This window comes from Fukomys damarensis, unplaced genomic scaffold (assembly GCF_012274545.1).
Source record: "Fukomys damarensis isolate Sample0158 unplaced genomic scaffold, DMR_v1.0_HiC HiC_scaffold_33, whole genome shotgun sequence".
Taxonomy (NCBI): domain Eukaryota; kingdom Metazoa; phylum Chordata; class Mammalia; order Rodentia; family Bathyergidae; genus Fukomys; species Fukomys damarensis.
In genome coordinates, this window is record NW_022900945.1 from 5,153,337 (window position 1) to 5,170,874 (window position 17,538).

The 17,538-nt window shown below is 38.6% G+C and overlaps 1 protein-coding gene across 1 annotated transcript; it reads right to left on the minus strand.

Moving 5' to 3' along the window:
• Nucleotides 1-313: 313 nt before the first annotated feature.
• Nucleotides 314-17,532, minus strand: Depdc1 (DEP domain containing 1). The gene is made up of 13 exons (XM_010605111.1): nucleotides 17,523-17,532; nucleotides 15,121-15,386; nucleotides 13,365-13,521; nucleotides 12,442-12,557; nucleotides 11,909-12,039; nucleotides 11,085-11,132; nucleotides 8,395-8,535; nucleotides 5,989-6,840; nucleotides 5,392-5,564; nucleotides 3,491-3,667; nucleotides 2,250-2,435; nucleotides 1,468-1,601; nucleotides 314-724 (listed from the first exon to the last, which is right to left on the minus strand). Exons 2-13 carry the CDS (start codon nucleotides 15,351-15,353, stop codon nucleotides 682-684), a joined length of 2,391 nt encoding a protein of 796 aa, XP_010603413.1. The 5' UTR covers nucleotides 15,354-15,386; nucleotides 17,523-17,532; the 3' UTR covers nucleotides 314-681.
• Between the last annotated feature and the right edge of the window lie 6 nt (nucleotides 17,533-17,538).

Sequence of the window (17,538 nt, forward strand, 5' to 3'; positions counted from 1 at the left end):
TCCCCTTCCACTTTACTTACTAAATAAAAAAATCAACATTAAGTTGTTAAAAAATCCACTGTGATTTTCATCTCAATTTGCTACATAATTCACATCATCATATATTTTAAACCATGTAAACATACTTGGAAAGAATTCAAATTTTAATTTGGCCCAGTAATTTTATACACAAAGATCTGGATTAATGACATATTTGTCATTTACTCTTTTAAAACTGTTCAAATTTTTAATAATATTAAATGAAACATTGTCATCCTATGTCAGTAGTAAATAAAATTACAATGAGAAATCAAGATAGTCATTAAGTGTTGTTTATTACATGTATATTTCTTTATACTTTACATACAAAAAAGACAGACTTATTTCACGTGTGCACCAACTCATTCACACAGGAAGCTTTGTGCTGAGAGGCATTTATACCTGGTTTTTCTTTCAATGAAAGAGAAATGTCTGTGTGTCATCAGCATGGTTATTTCCTTAAATGTTGTAAAAAGCACTGATTCTCAAAGCTAGCTGAATATCTGAATCATCTCCAGAGCTAAGAAAGAAAAGCACCAGTGCCTGTATAACACCTCTAAAATACAGAATTAATGCGGATGAGCTGGGTCCCGGGCTTTTAGAACTGTTCCGTAGTCACAAAAGTCAGTCTTCTGCTGAGGGACTCTCTCTCCATGCCAGATTTCAGTGAATAATTGTTACTTTAATACCAGACAGGTGCATCTCTCTTGATAAAAAATAAATATCTCAGTAGATATTTTATTCATCGTTGCCAGGCACACAGCAATTGCTAAATTTCTGAATGAACACATTCAGAAGCCTTATATACTTCTTGTATATTTACATCACTCTAGCAGATTATGAACATAAGATTTCAAAAGATATTTATGGGAAGAAAAGAAATAAAGCAGTAGGGGTAATGTTTAAGGTAAAACAAAGAATTTAAAACACAAATATAAATAGATCAAAATGTGAAAAAGAATAGACAAAAGCGTGCAACATTTAGCAGTTGATAATTCAACGGTTTCCAAATATTCTTCACATTCTTACACTTAGAAGCAAAGTAACACTAAACACTAGTTCTTTAGCTAATAGCCACAAGCACACGAGCAGATTAAGTTTTCTTTAAAAACAATTACAGGTTATTCTTGATCACAGCTTAGTTTTCAAAATTCAAATGAATAAAATTTTAGTCCAACTATGGTAATTTTCCCAGGTAGTTGTATTTAAGAACAAGATTGTTTCCGGTTAAAATATCTGGCATCCCCTACGCTACGTCCTCGCAGTTGAGATGCAGTGGCTTCTTAGCAGTCCCACATGATAAAGCAGCTACTCTTGCACCTTTCCACATAATGTGTCCATTTGGGGAAAACATTAACAGTAGACTTCCTTTCTAGAGCTAGGTTCTCAGATATGGCTTCACGTATCAAAGTTCCACAAGTATTAGATAAATTTGAACGAAGTCAGTACCTTAGACTACGAAGCTTTGGTTTTCTTAACATCAGCATTGGCTGTCTGATGGTAGGTTTGTCACCAAAAAGTGCGGCTTCACTCTCTGTGGTTGGGAATCTCTTCTGATATATCAGGGGATATTCCTTCTGAAACTTAAAAATAAAAAACAAGGTGAGGGACTGGAGGATATTTAATATTGTTTCCCTAGCTGCAGACAGGGCTCAACACTCACAAGTGACTTTCTCAGAGACGGAGAAGACAAGTACCTTCATTTTATCCTCCTCCCGCCTTGTCTCACATGTGGACGGTACCCGGCAGATCTCTCAGATCCCTGTCAGCACTCCAGCTCTCCTCTGGCCCTCTAGGAGTCTCCTCTCCTGCTAATCCTGTCTGTCCCTGAATGTCAGGTGCTCCCTCCCCTCGGTGGAGCCCGGGAAGGCCACAGGGACCTGGTACAGCTCACACCTCAGAGGGTCTCAAACAGAATCGTGGTCACCATCATAAGGCTACTGGGTTTTGCCTAGGGTTAAAATTTCTAAACAGCAGTGGTGAGTCACTCAGAGATATGTACTATGTTATAATCCAGATAGTAGAACTGCTTTCCTATATCCCAAGATAGAATCGCACAGAACACCAGGAACACACATGCTTCAGAGCACAATACTATTATAGCCTGCACATTCACATTTCAAAATCCAAAATATTAAAATAAGAAATTATACTGTAAATGTTAGTAAGCGGCAGCCACTAAGGCACATCAGAAAATAACTATATGGTTGAGAAGCTGCTTAGTCTCTTACCTGCTTTAGTTTTCTTCTTTTCTCCTTCAGAGGTAAACTCTTGTTTTTAATGACATTCTCTAGAAGTTCTGCAACGGCAGCTTGAGAGGTAGAGACCTTTTGTTCGTCAAACTCCTGTGCACTGATCTGTTTACAGTAAGAGTAAGTTGGCAAAGGAGCAATGAGTCCATCCCCGGGACTTTTAATCTGCAGGGAACAAATGAGACAGTAACAGGCTGTTAATTCTGGTCATGCTCTTATTCGCTAAAGTATTCTTTTAATGAGATCTAGTTCCTATTATTTTGCAGTAAAACCTTGAGTGCATTCAGAAAACTAAGACAGTCATACGTCAGTAGGATCTACATCCAAGCTCCATAACTCACTATTTTTGTAGCCTTTAGCAAGTTATTTAACTTTCTCTGGTCTATTTCCTCCTCCTCAGCACAGGATAGGAGAAAATGCGTGTGAGATGCTGAGCACACACAAATCAGAAAAAGCAGCTGTCACCCTCACTCTTAAGCCGAGGTTTTATTCTGTTAACTATAAGATAATAACAACTTCAGTGGCACCTTAATTCACCTTAAAGCATCAATATTCTGACTCAGTAAGAAAGCCTTCATCTACGGTTTTGAGGCCTCTGGGCAGGGCAGAGTCATGGATCTGCTGGCAGGAGAGCGCAGCTGCAGGGGATAGAATTACCACGCACCAGGACAGCACTGCAGTGGTAGGAATGGAGAAAAGCACACACGTGCTGGCCCAGGGCTGAAGAAAGCAGCTGTCTGCTGCTCCCAGCTGCTCAATGTTCCTTTTCCCCCTTTTGTGGCAGTTCCTCACTGCTGTCTCTACTCTCTCCTCTTTGGAAGAACATGTTTTGCTCTCACCTCCTGTCAGCCAATCAGAACACGTGCCCACTCTGTCCTATTCTCCCCAGGCACCAGAAGGACGCGCACTGAGCCTAGGCTGGGCCGGGCGAGAGTCTGTGTCTCCAGGTGGAGAGAGAGCTCTGTCTCCTTTGGGTTCCAAACCTAAGGTGGTGACGCATGACTTTAGTCAGCCACGTTCCTCCTCACGTGAAATGGAAACAGGAGATGGGAGGATGGGAACAGGGTCCTGGAGCTACGTGGGCCTCACCTTCTGTCTATATTCCTGACTTTTTGGAGATGGCTTACATGAGCTAATACAGTTTCTGGCAGAGCTAGTCTGAGATGAGTTTGCTGCTGCAAATGAGTAATGCAGAGATTCACAAGGCGCGAAACACCTACGTGGCCCCTTTGTAAGCAGTCCAGTTGTTTCTCCACGGCAGTCTGTAAGTATGAGGGCACTTGAAGGATCTCCTGATGGTGATCCATGAGGAAGGAGACCAGTCTCGCAGCAAGCAGCTCATCCAGGTCCACTTCTTCGGCACAGCACAGCACACACCGAGAAAAGGTGTGGATCATCTAGGAACAGCAGTGAAAAACCTGATTTTAAACTCCCAAGGCCTCATATAAACTGACAGGCCAGTAATTTCCAGACAGCATTATGTGGCGTATGGAGGTAAAGTGATAAGCAGACGATTTACTAGTTAGAAGGATTAAGAATTCTATTTCGCTTAAGTCCTTTTTAAAGTACTTTTAAAATATTCTTTAACAGAATTCAAAAGGATTCCATAAGGTTTAGCCATTTAATTTCGTCAGACTTCTCAGTAAACGGTGAAGTTCTATCAATGCCATGTGGAGTCATACTGCTCAAGCTTAAAGATTGTTACAGAAAAAGGACTTGTGGCAGTAAATTCCACTAGAAATCCATCAGAAAAACATAACAGATAGAGAACACATTCAACAGAAGTTGTAAAGTTGGTATTACTCATCTTTTTAAACTGTGTAAGAGTTTTAAATGCTTACTTTATCACTCTTTAAACGGTAACTCAATACTCCCATTTTTCAATTAGATCATATATATCTGTAAAATTTAGGATAAATTTTGCATTTCAAAACTCATTACTCTCACTTATAGCCACTTAAAGAGCTATGTACATACATACCCCACTGCACCTCATTCTAAAGTAGCCAGAATGTTACATTTCTTTTAGTATCTTCACATAGCAGATGAGCACATAGTGAATTTGAATATTTTTACTTTATTCCTATACGTCAGGCAGGTTTTCCTTTCTATTCCCAGGTTCAGGCTCAGCTTTTTGCTCTTTCTGTATATTCTTAGCCTGTAGGACTCATTCGCTCTCATACTTCCAACTCTCACCTCTCTATGGATGACTCAGAAGCCTGCTTCTGCCTGCCCTCATTCCCCATGGTGTTATTTCCAGTATTCTGTTGGTGTACATTTCACTTGGATTTCAAAACCAAAATGTATAAATCCAAAGTTGTCACCCTCCCATTCATGGCTCTCAAGATACCTTCCCTTACAAACGTCTGTTTTTTAACACCGCTATAATCCCTCAAGAACGATTTTCCTTTTAATATTAGGACTGTCATTGTTAAAGAACTGAACAACTGTCCAAAATAGTGAACGGACACATACAGCACAGCTGCAGATTCCTCACTGTGGGAACGTTTTGTAAATGGAAACTGCAGCCCGAGGAAGCGGAGCTGTCAGGAGAGGGACAGAGTGGGGAGAGAAGAGAAAGGTGTGTGGGGACTATTTCAAGGGTTCATTTCCTGTCAGTGTCTACGTACAAATGGCTGCATCCTTTCTCCACGGAGCAGAGGCTGCTTGGCAACACCACATCCTCACTCCTCCTCCACAAAGACCTGCTATCATTTTCACTCCCCAAATACAACTTTCCTGCTACTGTGCCCCCAGAAACACTGGACTTAGTACACGACAATTTCCCATTAGTTTTCTACTTCCACCGAATTGTACAGCAGCCTTCACTGTAAAGAGCACTTGGCAAGCTAATGTGGTCCGGGTCAGTCACTGTGAAGTGGGACGGAGCGGGAGGCAAGTCCTCGGCCAAGATCAACACCAGGACGGGACAGTGTGACAAACTGGGCACCAGTGCTTGCTGCTAGGTAAGATTCCATCCGAGTCTCACTGACCCAAGAAAGGAGAACTTCAACATCGAGACAGCACTCGAGTAGTGCTTTCAAATAGTTTGTATTATGTTTTTCACTTTTTATTTGGTGTACGAGCCAGTGCTTATTCTTTTCAGAAGAAATAAACTTACCAGAGCCCTTGTACCCATTGCATCATGAAGTTTGGGCATATCAACGTTTTGACTCATTCGAGAAATCATGCGCATTAAAAGTTGAAGCTTTCTACGGTTTGGCGGGGGAAGTAACAAACAACATAACTGCAGGGCACTGATGGCAACTCTCTCCAAATGAGGCTGCAGCAAACCTAGAAGGCAAAGTCGACCCAGAGGAAAATCATCCATGATATGGTTGTTTTCATATGGCCAGCACATACAGTTACATAAGAGTGTGGAGCAATACCTTTGTACTTCATTTCCATTAGCTATTTCTAGAAATTTCCACATTCCTCAAAACCATAGTCAGATTTTCATTATTTCTTTCACAACATATTTCTAAGTATTAAAATCTTTCACTTATTAAGAATAAAATGATTTTGAATAAGTGAAACTGAAGGTGCGGTCAAGTGCTTTAAGGAGGTAGAATAAATCTTGGCTATGTCATGACACATCTTTTACAATAATTTCTTTTGGAAGAAATAAGACAATTCAGAGAAGAAAAGCCAGGTAAGCAAAATGCAGTTAGTAAACACTACAAGTTAATATTGCATGCAGTGAAAGCAACAACCTTACTTTGTGTGCCAGTCAACACAGCAGACGCTGGAGGTAAAGCGTTTTCTGAAAGCTCTATCGTACTTTTGCACAGTCTTTTATTGATCATGATGCTATCCTCTCCGAGTTCACTTTCCAGAGCTCTTTGCATGCTTGTGCTACCTCGTCCAAGGTTTGGTTTCATGATAATTTCAGCCACTGGTGTGTTGACGTAGCTATTCCACCTTGTACTACTTCTTAAAAGCAAACTCTGTGATCTACGGAGCTGTTTGGGCTTGCAGTCCCCGTGATATGACTCTTCTTGGTCTTCAACAGTCACAGTAGAAGTTCTCTTGAAGCCACCACCACAGAGTGGCTGGTGAGTACTTCCCTCTGAGTGAAGATTCAATAGGGATTCCTGTTTGGGCTTTGACTCTAAGGACTGTTCACTATTTTGTTCTGTATTCAGAACAGATCGATGGAAGGCACTGAACACCTTTTTACTCGAATAGTCTGGCATATCTACAATTCCTTCCAAAGAGGAGCACCTTGGTTTGATGTTAGAGGACAGAACATGCAAACTATTTAGGCCTATCAAATTGTGACAACTTCCTCCCATTCCATCATCACCAATGACTCTCCTGCTTCTTAAATTAATGAGCTGCGTTTTCTTAGCACACCCTCCTTGAAATCCTCGATCACTTATCTGTTGTCTCTCAGTAGAATCTGATTCTTCTTGGTTTTTGTCTCTATGAAGCAGACTGAGAAGAAGACACTCAGTTGATTTGAAGGAATTCAAACTGGCTAAGTGAAGGATTTTTGAAGACTGTGGATCATCTTGGATTTTATGTATCCCACTGGGTCTATCTGAAACTGTGACGTAGCCACACACAACTACCAGGAAATGAAATAAAAATTAAGATGCAACTGTGTGACAGTGGACAAAAATAAAACAAAACAACAATAAAGTTAAAAAAAAAAAAGCATCAGTATAGTATATATTGTTAGTATAGTATAAATAGCAGCTGCTTAATTTGGAAGCCACTTAAACAGCACACATGCACACAGTGGGTTATAAACGTGCAAGAATGACTAGTGGTTTTCCCATTTGTGATATAAATAACTTAAAACATTCAGCCTAATTAGATGATTGAGCGAGAATACATTTAAAAATATCTGCTCTCATTCTACAGGTAATGGAAACATCTTCAGCATAAGACAACTGTAAAATAATAGAACACATCTAGTCATCCCTAGGTACCATGGGAAACTGGTTATAGGCCACCTACAGGTATCAAAATCTGAAAATACAAGTCCTGCATATAAAATGGTATAATATTTGCATATATCCTAAGCATATCCTTTCATATCATTAATTAGCTCTAGATTCTTTATTATAGGTTATATACAGTATAGATTATACTGTATTGTTAAGAGAATAATAACTAGGAAAAAGTCTGGACGTACTCATGTTCACTACATCTGCAATTAAAAAAAAAAGTTTTTGACCCTGTTGGTTGGATTCACATATATGAAAATCACAGACAAGGAGAACCAATGTACCTATATTTGGCGTGTACCGTGGGGAGCTCTTGGCATGGACTAAAAATCCCGGGCTTTCTGCTGAAAGTCTTGTTACTTGAGTACACGTGAACAGAGAGATGCTATAGTTAATTTGTGGCTGGCCATGCTTAGATTGGAACTCAGCCCTGCCTATGAGCTCTGGGAAAGGAAGAGGACTGGAGACTGTGTTCAATCATGAGGCCTAGGGAATGAAACTTCAGCTGAAACCCCGGAGCAGCGAGGCCGAGGGAGCTGCCAAGCTGATGGACATGTGTGTGCTGCAGGGGACACGGAGGCGCTGTGCTTCACCTCCGAGCCTGCCGTGTGCATCTCCCTGGGGCTGCTCTTGGTTACTGATCACCATAGGTGAAGCTCTTTCCCGCACCCCATAGGGCTGCTGCAGTGAAGAGAGGTGGAAGGGAACGCCCGAGCTGGCGGTCAGCTGGGCAGGGGTCGGGGTAGCTCGGGGACCTCCCTCGTAGCCGGCACCTGGAGTAAGGGCAGCCTGGTGGAACTAAACCCTTGACCTGTGGTGCCTAGGCCAGCTCTGGGGAGTTGGCATCACAAGTACACTGAAGTGCAGGACACTCAGGTACTGTCAGCAGAGACAGTGTCAGAAAGACACAACTGAGCCACTGGAAAATGACACAACACAGCAATCATATAATGGGTTTATTTTAGGTAGCAGGGATCGAACTCAGGACCTTGTGCTTGTGAGGCAGGCACAGTGCCACTGAGATAGATCCCCAGCCCCTACCTACATCACTGAATTTTAACATAATTTATAGCCAGCCATTTTCATATTTACTGATACTTTAAAATTTTTTGAGGAAAATTGAAAACTTAGTAAAATGAATTTCAATATTTAGTAAAATGCATACATACCCAAAATGTTCACGAATAATTCATAATATTCATATGTAAGTAGAGGTTCAGGGAGATCAAGAAAATAATCTGCAATTGTTCTGAACACATCTCGCTCAAATCCAATGTAAGTTGGGTTACTCATATCATTACTTCTTGGCCCTAAGAAGTAGAAGGCAAAAGAAACAGGCAAAAATATATTTTAACTTAAATACAATTTTAAAAAGTACTTACAAAAAGTATAAACATATCTCATGAGGGAGTTGTTTAACAACAAATGTCTCATTATCATCTCAGTGGAAATCATACTAACCAAGCAAATGCTAACACATTGCTTTACTTTATCATTTTAATACCTGAAATACCATGCATAAAGCAAAATTTTTAATATATTTTAAAAGTACTAGGGAAGTCTACTTTAATAAGATTTCGTTAAAATTCATTTTGTAAAGCAGAGTGCTACAGATAATGCATATAATCCTTCAGATTATCTTTTGTAAATTTACATTTTTATGAATAAATTTTGCCTGACATGAGGCATACCCTTAATGTATTTACATAATTATCATTACACTGTTGTTTCTTAAGCTTAATGTGATTATGGAAATACTTGTGACATTTCATTATTGTTTTCTTCAGATATGAGACCTGATCAAATTGTACAGATAAGAAACTGAAGCTCAGAGTAACTTATCATTGAGAGCAAAGCTAAAATTAGCACTTAGAGCAGTGCAAAGTTTTCAAGTTCAATAACATTTAGACAGGTCCACCTGTCTCAGAATTATCCAACGCACCTATTAAATATATAAACTTCTCAACACAGACTGGACTCTCATGGTGAGCCTAGAGTCTTAGTAATCTTCATACTAAGAAACTTCTCGGCAGTTTAAAAATTCCTTGAACAACTAGAATCAACACAGTCAGAATCTTTTTGGAGAGTCTCCCTAGTCACTGAAATACATTCACATCTTAGAGTCACTAAACTCTGTCAAATTAAAATCTCTCTTCCTAAAGCCAAATAATCTTCCTGTCTCAAAGCTTTTGTATGGAAGGAAAAGTCTAAGCACATACGCTGAAAAAGGATTAAGGAAAAATACACACACACACACACACACACAAAGGCTAAAATGAATTTTATGTAAAGCAGGTATTTTTCTGAGGAGGATATAAGAAATATTCTTAGTATATAGAATAAAGTATGATCATTAGAAACTTTTCTAAGTTAGAATACACATATTTAGTGGAAACAAAACTTACAGCTAAAGAACTCAGGTTGAGCTCTACCTCCTTTGCATTAACAGAACACTAGGAAAATCCTGGTTTTTCTCTTCTGGGGAAAAAAACCCCAAGGATAGTACACTGACTACTGTTCTGTTTCTCACATGATTACTATGAAGGTTAAATAAAAAAGCAAAAGTCTTAATAGTGCCTCTTGTTGAAATATGGCAGGCTATGTATTTGTTACCTTTGGGAAGAGAAGGGAAGATACAAATTCTAAGGACAGATGTCAGAGATACCGATTACTATGCTAATTTGAATTGTTAACCATGAGCTAAGGATGAGAAAGAAAGGCAATTAGGGAAGGTGGGAGGAGAAATTTAAAGTCTTAAGCTTATGATCAGGATCTTTCTTTTTGTTTTGTTTTGGTTTTTTGAGACAGGGTGTCACTATGTAGTTGAGACTGACCTGGAACTCACAATGTAGCCCAGGCTGGTCTTGAAATCACAGTGATCCTCCTACCTCAGCCTCCAGAGTGCTGGGATTACAGGCGTGTGCCACCACGCCCAGCATGATCAGGGTCTTTAAACTCATACCAACTTCTGGTAACTTCATCACTACTTATTCTGTTAGTTTGTCATATTGACACCCAGTGGACAATAAAGGAATAAATATCCTGAACATTAAATAACACCTATTAGTATTTTGAAAATACTAATTTAAGAAGAACTGGAAAACTTTATCTCCAACTAAAATTATTAAAATATGATCTAACTTTTGATGATGTAGAAACATGTACATTTGTAGACTTTTAAAAAATTCATTTTGAAAGAAATTAGAATTTTGTCCTTGAACCAGTAAAAAGTTAATTTTCACTGATCACTATGCAAAAGCACTATCGATGAAGTGCAAAACAGTGATCTGGGGATCAGTGATAGATCAATCAGTTTTTCTCTTCATATACATAAAGGTCCCACTACCAAACGCTACCAAACAGAAGTGGGTTTTAAAGCACAGAGAGGCTGGAGCCCTGTACAGCAGCGACAGGCAGAAATGTGGTTCGGGAAGCTAGAATTCCCACTGAACTTCCCCGGCTCCCACGCTGCTTACTTCCCAGCTGTCATTTGAACCCTCTGGGCCTCACAGAGGCAAGTAATCTAGTGTAGATTTTACCTAAAAATCTCCCCAAATCCTCTAGTCTGTGGTTTTATGACTTATGTGAACAAAGCCATAAATGATTAGGCTTGAATTATAAAATCATCTTCTGTATAAAAAAACAACTGAAAAAAGATTAAAAAAAACCAAGAGATTCGTATGTAATTGATTCTACTAGACTTTTACTTAAGCATCAAGAGAAATAATAGACTTTAATTTTATCAGGACTTTTATTTATAAAGTATTTAAAAAGCTTTCTTGGTTCTTGGTTAAATATCAATATAAAACATCTCCCTGTATATGTGATACATGTAAACATACACGTTGGTTTTACTTACAATTTGCTAGGCACTTCATGGCAGACAGTACCCAGTGAGGAAGGTCATCTACATACAAAGAAACCCACTGTTTTAGTAAATCAGGTAATTTTTATGATATATTAAAATTTCAGTTATATACAATTACATGTGTATACATACACATGTGTAAATATATTACCAACATTAAAAATTATTACATGTTTAACAAGACAGGGTCAGGTTTGTATTTTAAAATACTAAACACTTGAAAAAGAGATCTTGAGTTTCACTCAATCCACAAAACAATCAACTATCCCTGGATATGGGATTATTTAGGGGAAGATGTACAGATATGAACCGCTAGTAGTTTTCTTTACACCATGACCCTCTGTTCATTCCCATCTTGGGTGTGTCTATTTCTACATTGCTTGAGCAGTAAGGACGCAGCTGACACCTGTGGTGAAGTCAACTGAGCTGCTAGGGTAGTAGCTGGGAGGCTTGAGGTCTCTCAGTGGCCACCACCTTGGGTGCGCTCACCACAATGCCCAGCACGCAGCAGGCCCTCAGCACAAATATCAATGACCAATTTTCATTATGTTTGTATACTTTTGAAATCTTGTCGTTTAAACATATACATGAATCCACCCTAGTTGCTAAATAATTTCTTATAACAACATGAACATTCACTCGAAATGATTCTACTGTCAGTACTTAGGATATCTATGATAACAAAACAATAAAACTCTAATACTTCCTTAATGAAAATAATCTGCTTCCTACATTGGGTCTTTCTGCACTCCACCAGAACCACAGCTTTTGTTTCTAAGCTTGGATAGACTCCAATTTCTTCTATCAATGCCAACCTGATTTGTCCTGAAGTATAACTACTCCACGCCTACTTGTGTTGGCCATGTTGTACATCACATACTGAGGAATTACTTGGCTTGGATCTATGAGTTCTTCTAGGGACGGCACACATAAGATGGTTTGCAGGCTGAAACGAAAGAATACAAACTTTTTCTCCACAGAGTAAGAGGAAGAGAGGGTGAATGTAAGTATGACTACCAAATAAAGCCATCAGAATAGTTTTTTTTCCAAACTTTCAAGGCTTATGTTTAGTAATCATTTTCCAATGTATTAATCTCAATATCATTCAAAGGCCCCAATGTAGACTCCAAATTACAGTCATGACTTTAATTCAAAGAAAAAGCAAATCATACTGAAAATATTCTATTTTTTACTGTACTAAAGCTATGGCAAGAATATTTATTAGGAAATGTATGTATTAAATTCTAAGCCTTGAGAACTAATCTGTTCTTATTCATTTGCAAATCTTGATGAAATGTCAAATAATCTAAATGTTACAGGAACTTGAATAGTGCTTGTTTTATCTTACTAGATCAGAATAACGTATCTCCAAACTTCTTCAACATCTTCCTGGCTTATTTCTCTATAATTTCCTGAGTTTTCTTGATCTTCTCTGATTTCATGATTTACTTTCTCTGTAGTTTCCTGAAAAAAGAATTACTTTGGTTTAACTCATTATTCTCAAATTAAGGAACTACTGTACTTTATAATTGCATTACCACTGTTTTTTTTTCTCCAGTACCAGGGATCGAACTCAGGACCTTGCACTTGTGAGGCAGGTGCCGTGTCACTGAGCTAGATCCCCAGCCTGTGTTACATTATAAAAGACCAGGGGCAGAGTGATTAGTTGAGCAGTTACACAGAATTCTCACTGCTATAGCTTGGATCTCAACTGTCACCCAAAGACCTAAGTGTCAAGGGGTTGGTATTTAGCCTGCAGTGGTACTGGAAGGTGATGGAACATTTAAAAGGCAGGGCCTCGTGGCAGGAAGTTAGGTCACTGGGGCACTGCTCCCTTTTTCATCTCCAGCTGTACAGAGGTAAGCAGTTTCCTCCACCAGAAGCTCAGGCCATGATGTTCAGCCTTGCACAGGTCCCAGAGCAATCGAGCCAGCTAACCCTAGGCTCAGAGTTCTGAAGCACAAACTAAAATAAAACTTTCCTCATGTGAAGTTGATTCGCTGAGGTATTTTGTCATAGTGATGAAAGCTAATACAGGAGGAAGAAGAATATTCTAACAATGCACTTAACCATTTTCAAGTCTGTTTTACTGCCATTTTTATCGTTTCCATGGGTTCCAAATGAATTTGCAAATATATGTTTAGAATGTTATGTCGGTTGAGGTATTTTAGTATGGGCTCAAATATTAAAGAGTCATTTACTTTTAATGATCCTATTATGAATCACATGGTAATTATATTTAAACTAGTGATTAATCAAAGGACATTTTACCTGAGAGAAATGTAATCCATGCTTCTTGGGAGTTCTACGAGACAAGTTTCGTAATTTCAAAACATTCTCTTTATCTTTGGAAAAACTGTTGATGCTGTTTTTTCTCATTTCTGGATGCCTTCGTGGAAGTGTTTTAAGTGGAGAAGTTGCAGGAAATCTAGTTTAAAGACAGTATGTAGTTAAATAACCTGAAATCATAAGCAATTTTTATAGGGGATCTATTTAAAAAATTATATATAGAACCCTTTTATTTATATTACCAAGAAATGAATATCTCCACAAATCAATTTTCCTATCAAACCTTGTATTAACAGTTTCTTGCTTTCTTTAGTATATTCTGCATATTTGAATTTTATTCATGAGAACAACTCTGCATTACTACTGGATCATTTCTTTAGAGAAGCAGTGCTTCAACACATAATGGTTCTAGAATGCTAATTTCTTTAATTATCTAGTTTGCCTATTTTTTGCCTTTTGCTTGGCTGTGTTTACCCTAATTTCCAGAACTTAGTCTCTTGCTCCTTTTAATTTTAATGCTTTATTTCTTCCTTTCAGGATAGTGTAAAATATTCAGACATAAAACTACAGGACACAATATAAAGGAACACTGAAGTGTGTAATCACCAAGCTATACAATTGTTGACATTTGGCCAAAATTTTTATTTTTTTAAAGTAAATGTAACTTTTTGTTCAGTCCCTTTCTCCCACTTCCTAAGGTAAATTACAAATCTACAGTTAGCATTTTTATTTCTTGACCATGGTTTTATACTTTTAAAAAATGTTAGCAATATGTAGTCTACTTTTCTTTTTACTTCATGGTATCTTTTATTAGATGTAAGTTTTTAGTGACATTAGAAGTTCTTACTCCACTGTCTTATACATATTTTCTTATAATCTTCGTAAGAATTTCAGTTTTTATACTTAGGGATTTAAGCCATTTATAACTCACACCACATCCTCACACACGTGCAGATTTGTTTTCCCAGCACTTGATTATTTTGAGCTGATTTAAGTCCAGATATCAGGTAAGGTAATTTTCCCTGCTCTTCAAAACTGCCCTGGCAAATGCTACAAAATCTATATTGGAACTCTGAATAAAAATGCAGTGGATTTTTATATCAACTTGGCAAGAATAGACGTGTCTGTGAGGCCAAATTATTTGTGAGCAGGGTATTTTTCATTTATTCTCTTCAATAACAATTATATAATTTTCTCAAGTAAGAGCCTATATATTTTTATTAAGCTTTACTTTTAGGGATTAAATAGAAAAGATAAAAATCATAAAGCAGTTTCTGGTCTAACTGCTTAAATATTCTCCTTAACCCTGTTTAATTTCTTGTGTTATCTATTAAAGTTTGATATTCTCTCATCACATATATTTTTAGATTATATATTAGGTGATTTGTTATTTGAAGGCAAGGACCACTAGATTTGTCTTATACAGTCCAGGAAACTAAAGGTTAGTAATGACATATTCTTGAGATGTTATAAACGTTTCACAATATGCAAGCAATAATGTTTCAGTTTCTCCCGATTCCCTTTTTTGTATATTAACAGTTAAATAGTTCAAATTTTATTTTCCTAAATGGATTACTTGAATTAAGAGCAGTAATGCCTTTCAAAAGAAAATATTACTTCTCCTAAAGAAGTTGCTGTTGCAGTTAAAGTGGAAATAAAACTTCACAGTAATTTCACCGTCTAGGTATAATTACCTAGTATATTCAGTACCTGAATAACTGATTATTCAGTTCAGTACCTGAATAACTGATTATTGTCATCAAGATTTTCCGACCCCCATCTGCCTTTAATATCTTCAATTACATGATTTTTAAGAAATTTTCTCAATAGTTGAATAGTCTGTTGCCTTGTAACTTCTGGGCCAAAATTGCTATTATTTCTTAGTAGATCATAAAGCCAATCCACAGCTTCTCCAGCTGTGAAGCAGTTGCCATATTTTTTAAAGTGTTGCCTGTGTTTTCTCAGGGGCATTCCTGTTCGGAAAGATGTGGTCACTTCATTCCACTGCAAAAGATTAAAAAAAATGTTAAAAGTAAACAAACATGAAACATTATTGATTTGAATAAGAATAGGCAAAAGGAATTCTTAATTTACATCTGATTACACTATAAAATTCTTAATCATATCATTTGTGCTACATAAAATTTGTATCTCACTGATTTTATTTTACTAATTCTTTTGCGACAGTAGTATCTTTGAGCAACAGACTTTTAGTAAAAGGGATAACTGGCTGGTCAAATTATGTAGGAAACCCAGAAAGAAGTAAGAGGAACTATAGCATACCTGTCTGAATCTTCAACAGAGAAAGCCTTTATTTCTGTCTTTTACTTCTAGTAACATTAGTAATGTGCTGGTAGCATTTGTGCCAGGCAATGTGTCTTATATTCACTATTACACCTTAATTCCCACATTCTATGAGTAGGTGTTATGATCATTTCATTTCGAATACAAGGAAAACAAAGCAAAGAGATACTAGTTTGACCAAGGTCACATAGCTAAATGATGGACTAGGCATTCAAATCCAGATGTAGACCCTAGAATCTGCACTGTTATTTACTGTGATGGTCAAACAAAGCTTCTGGCAGGCAGCTGCTGCACCAGCAAAATGCCTTTAAAAGCCATCTTTACCACAGCATCTCTTCTATGATGATTCCTATAGTGAACATAGAACACATAGGCAAAATAAGTAGAATGTAAATCCACTCCCTATTTAATGAGTCTGAAATATATCTACATTAAAAGAATGGATATATTTTAAACGACCCTTGAGATCGTCAAGTTTCTAGATTTGTTAGAGCTCTAACAGTGGACCACGGAAGTGGTGCTGGTACAGAGTAACATCAATTTTGAACTGAAAAATCCAACACCAGACGTTAAGGAATTTAATCTGTAACCCCATTTATGTGATAACTGGCTATGTTACCACTCACCCAACCTATGTGGAACCCACATCACAGCACAGAACTTAAGGATTTAAAACAGTATTCTTTACTTTCCAACTCCCCAGTTCATGTTTATTCAATAAATTTATCCACTATGTACTGTTCCAACCACACAGTAATAAAAATGAAAGAAGAGGTGGGGTGGGTGTACTCCCTACACTTAGGGAAACTCCGAAGGGCTTTACTGAAGTGTAGGCCACTGTAGTCATTTTAAGAGTTGGCTCTACAGTATGGGTAGTTTTCTAGCTGTGGCCTTACCATTTATTGTTTATGAACTTTGGTGCCTTCTCTGTTCCTCAATCTCCTTATCCATAACATGGGGATGGTACAGTACCTACCTAATGGTCTGTGGTAAAATGATTTAAATTGTGTAAAGTACTAGTGGACAATAAATGTGCATCAGCGTGCTCCTAGTACTTTAATGGATTTTAATAATGCGATAGAACTACTTCATTGAGGTTCCATCCAGTCCTAAACTCTATTCCTTACATTGATAAATACAACCAATAACTTATTGAGCAGCAGAATTCCCTTCAAGGTCACCGTACCAGAAGGATCTGCCTTCTTCTAGCTCAGTCACTTACTGTTTATGTGACTTTGGGAGGGGTCACTTAACTTCTGTGAGCCTCAGTTTCCACATATCGGTGAAGCAGCGCTAATCACACATTCTCACACCTGAAGGTCATTCTGAGGGCGCCTCGCTTGTTATTCTAGAGACCCCAACAACACCCCAACAACATATCCTCCCAGGACCCCCCGGCAGGGAGGGCATGTACTACATTACCCACGGGGAAACCCAGTCTCACTGGATGTTCAGGGGCTCTAACGTCACACGACCAGCAGCACAGTGTCCTGGGGGGCCGAGGACGCAGGAAACACCACACGGGCACACGCGGATAAGTGGCCACCGTCGTGGTGATCTGGGTCCGCCCTGCCTTCCATTCTACCGCCCAATAAAAGAAATCAACGCGACTGCTATTCGGGGTCGGCCCGATCTGACTACTTTGGAGCCCGAGGAGCCGGGAAATCAGGGACGGAAGCAGCCGCAGGGGGCACCTTGGTGACGCTTCGGGGACCCCATGGCCCAGGCACAGCAGGGGTCCTCAGCCTACCCTCCGCCGAACCGGTGGCAGGGCCCCACCCTCCGCCCGAGCAGTGTAGCCACGTGGGGGTCGCCCCCGTCGTCACGCTCTCTTACCAGCTTGGTGGCCCGG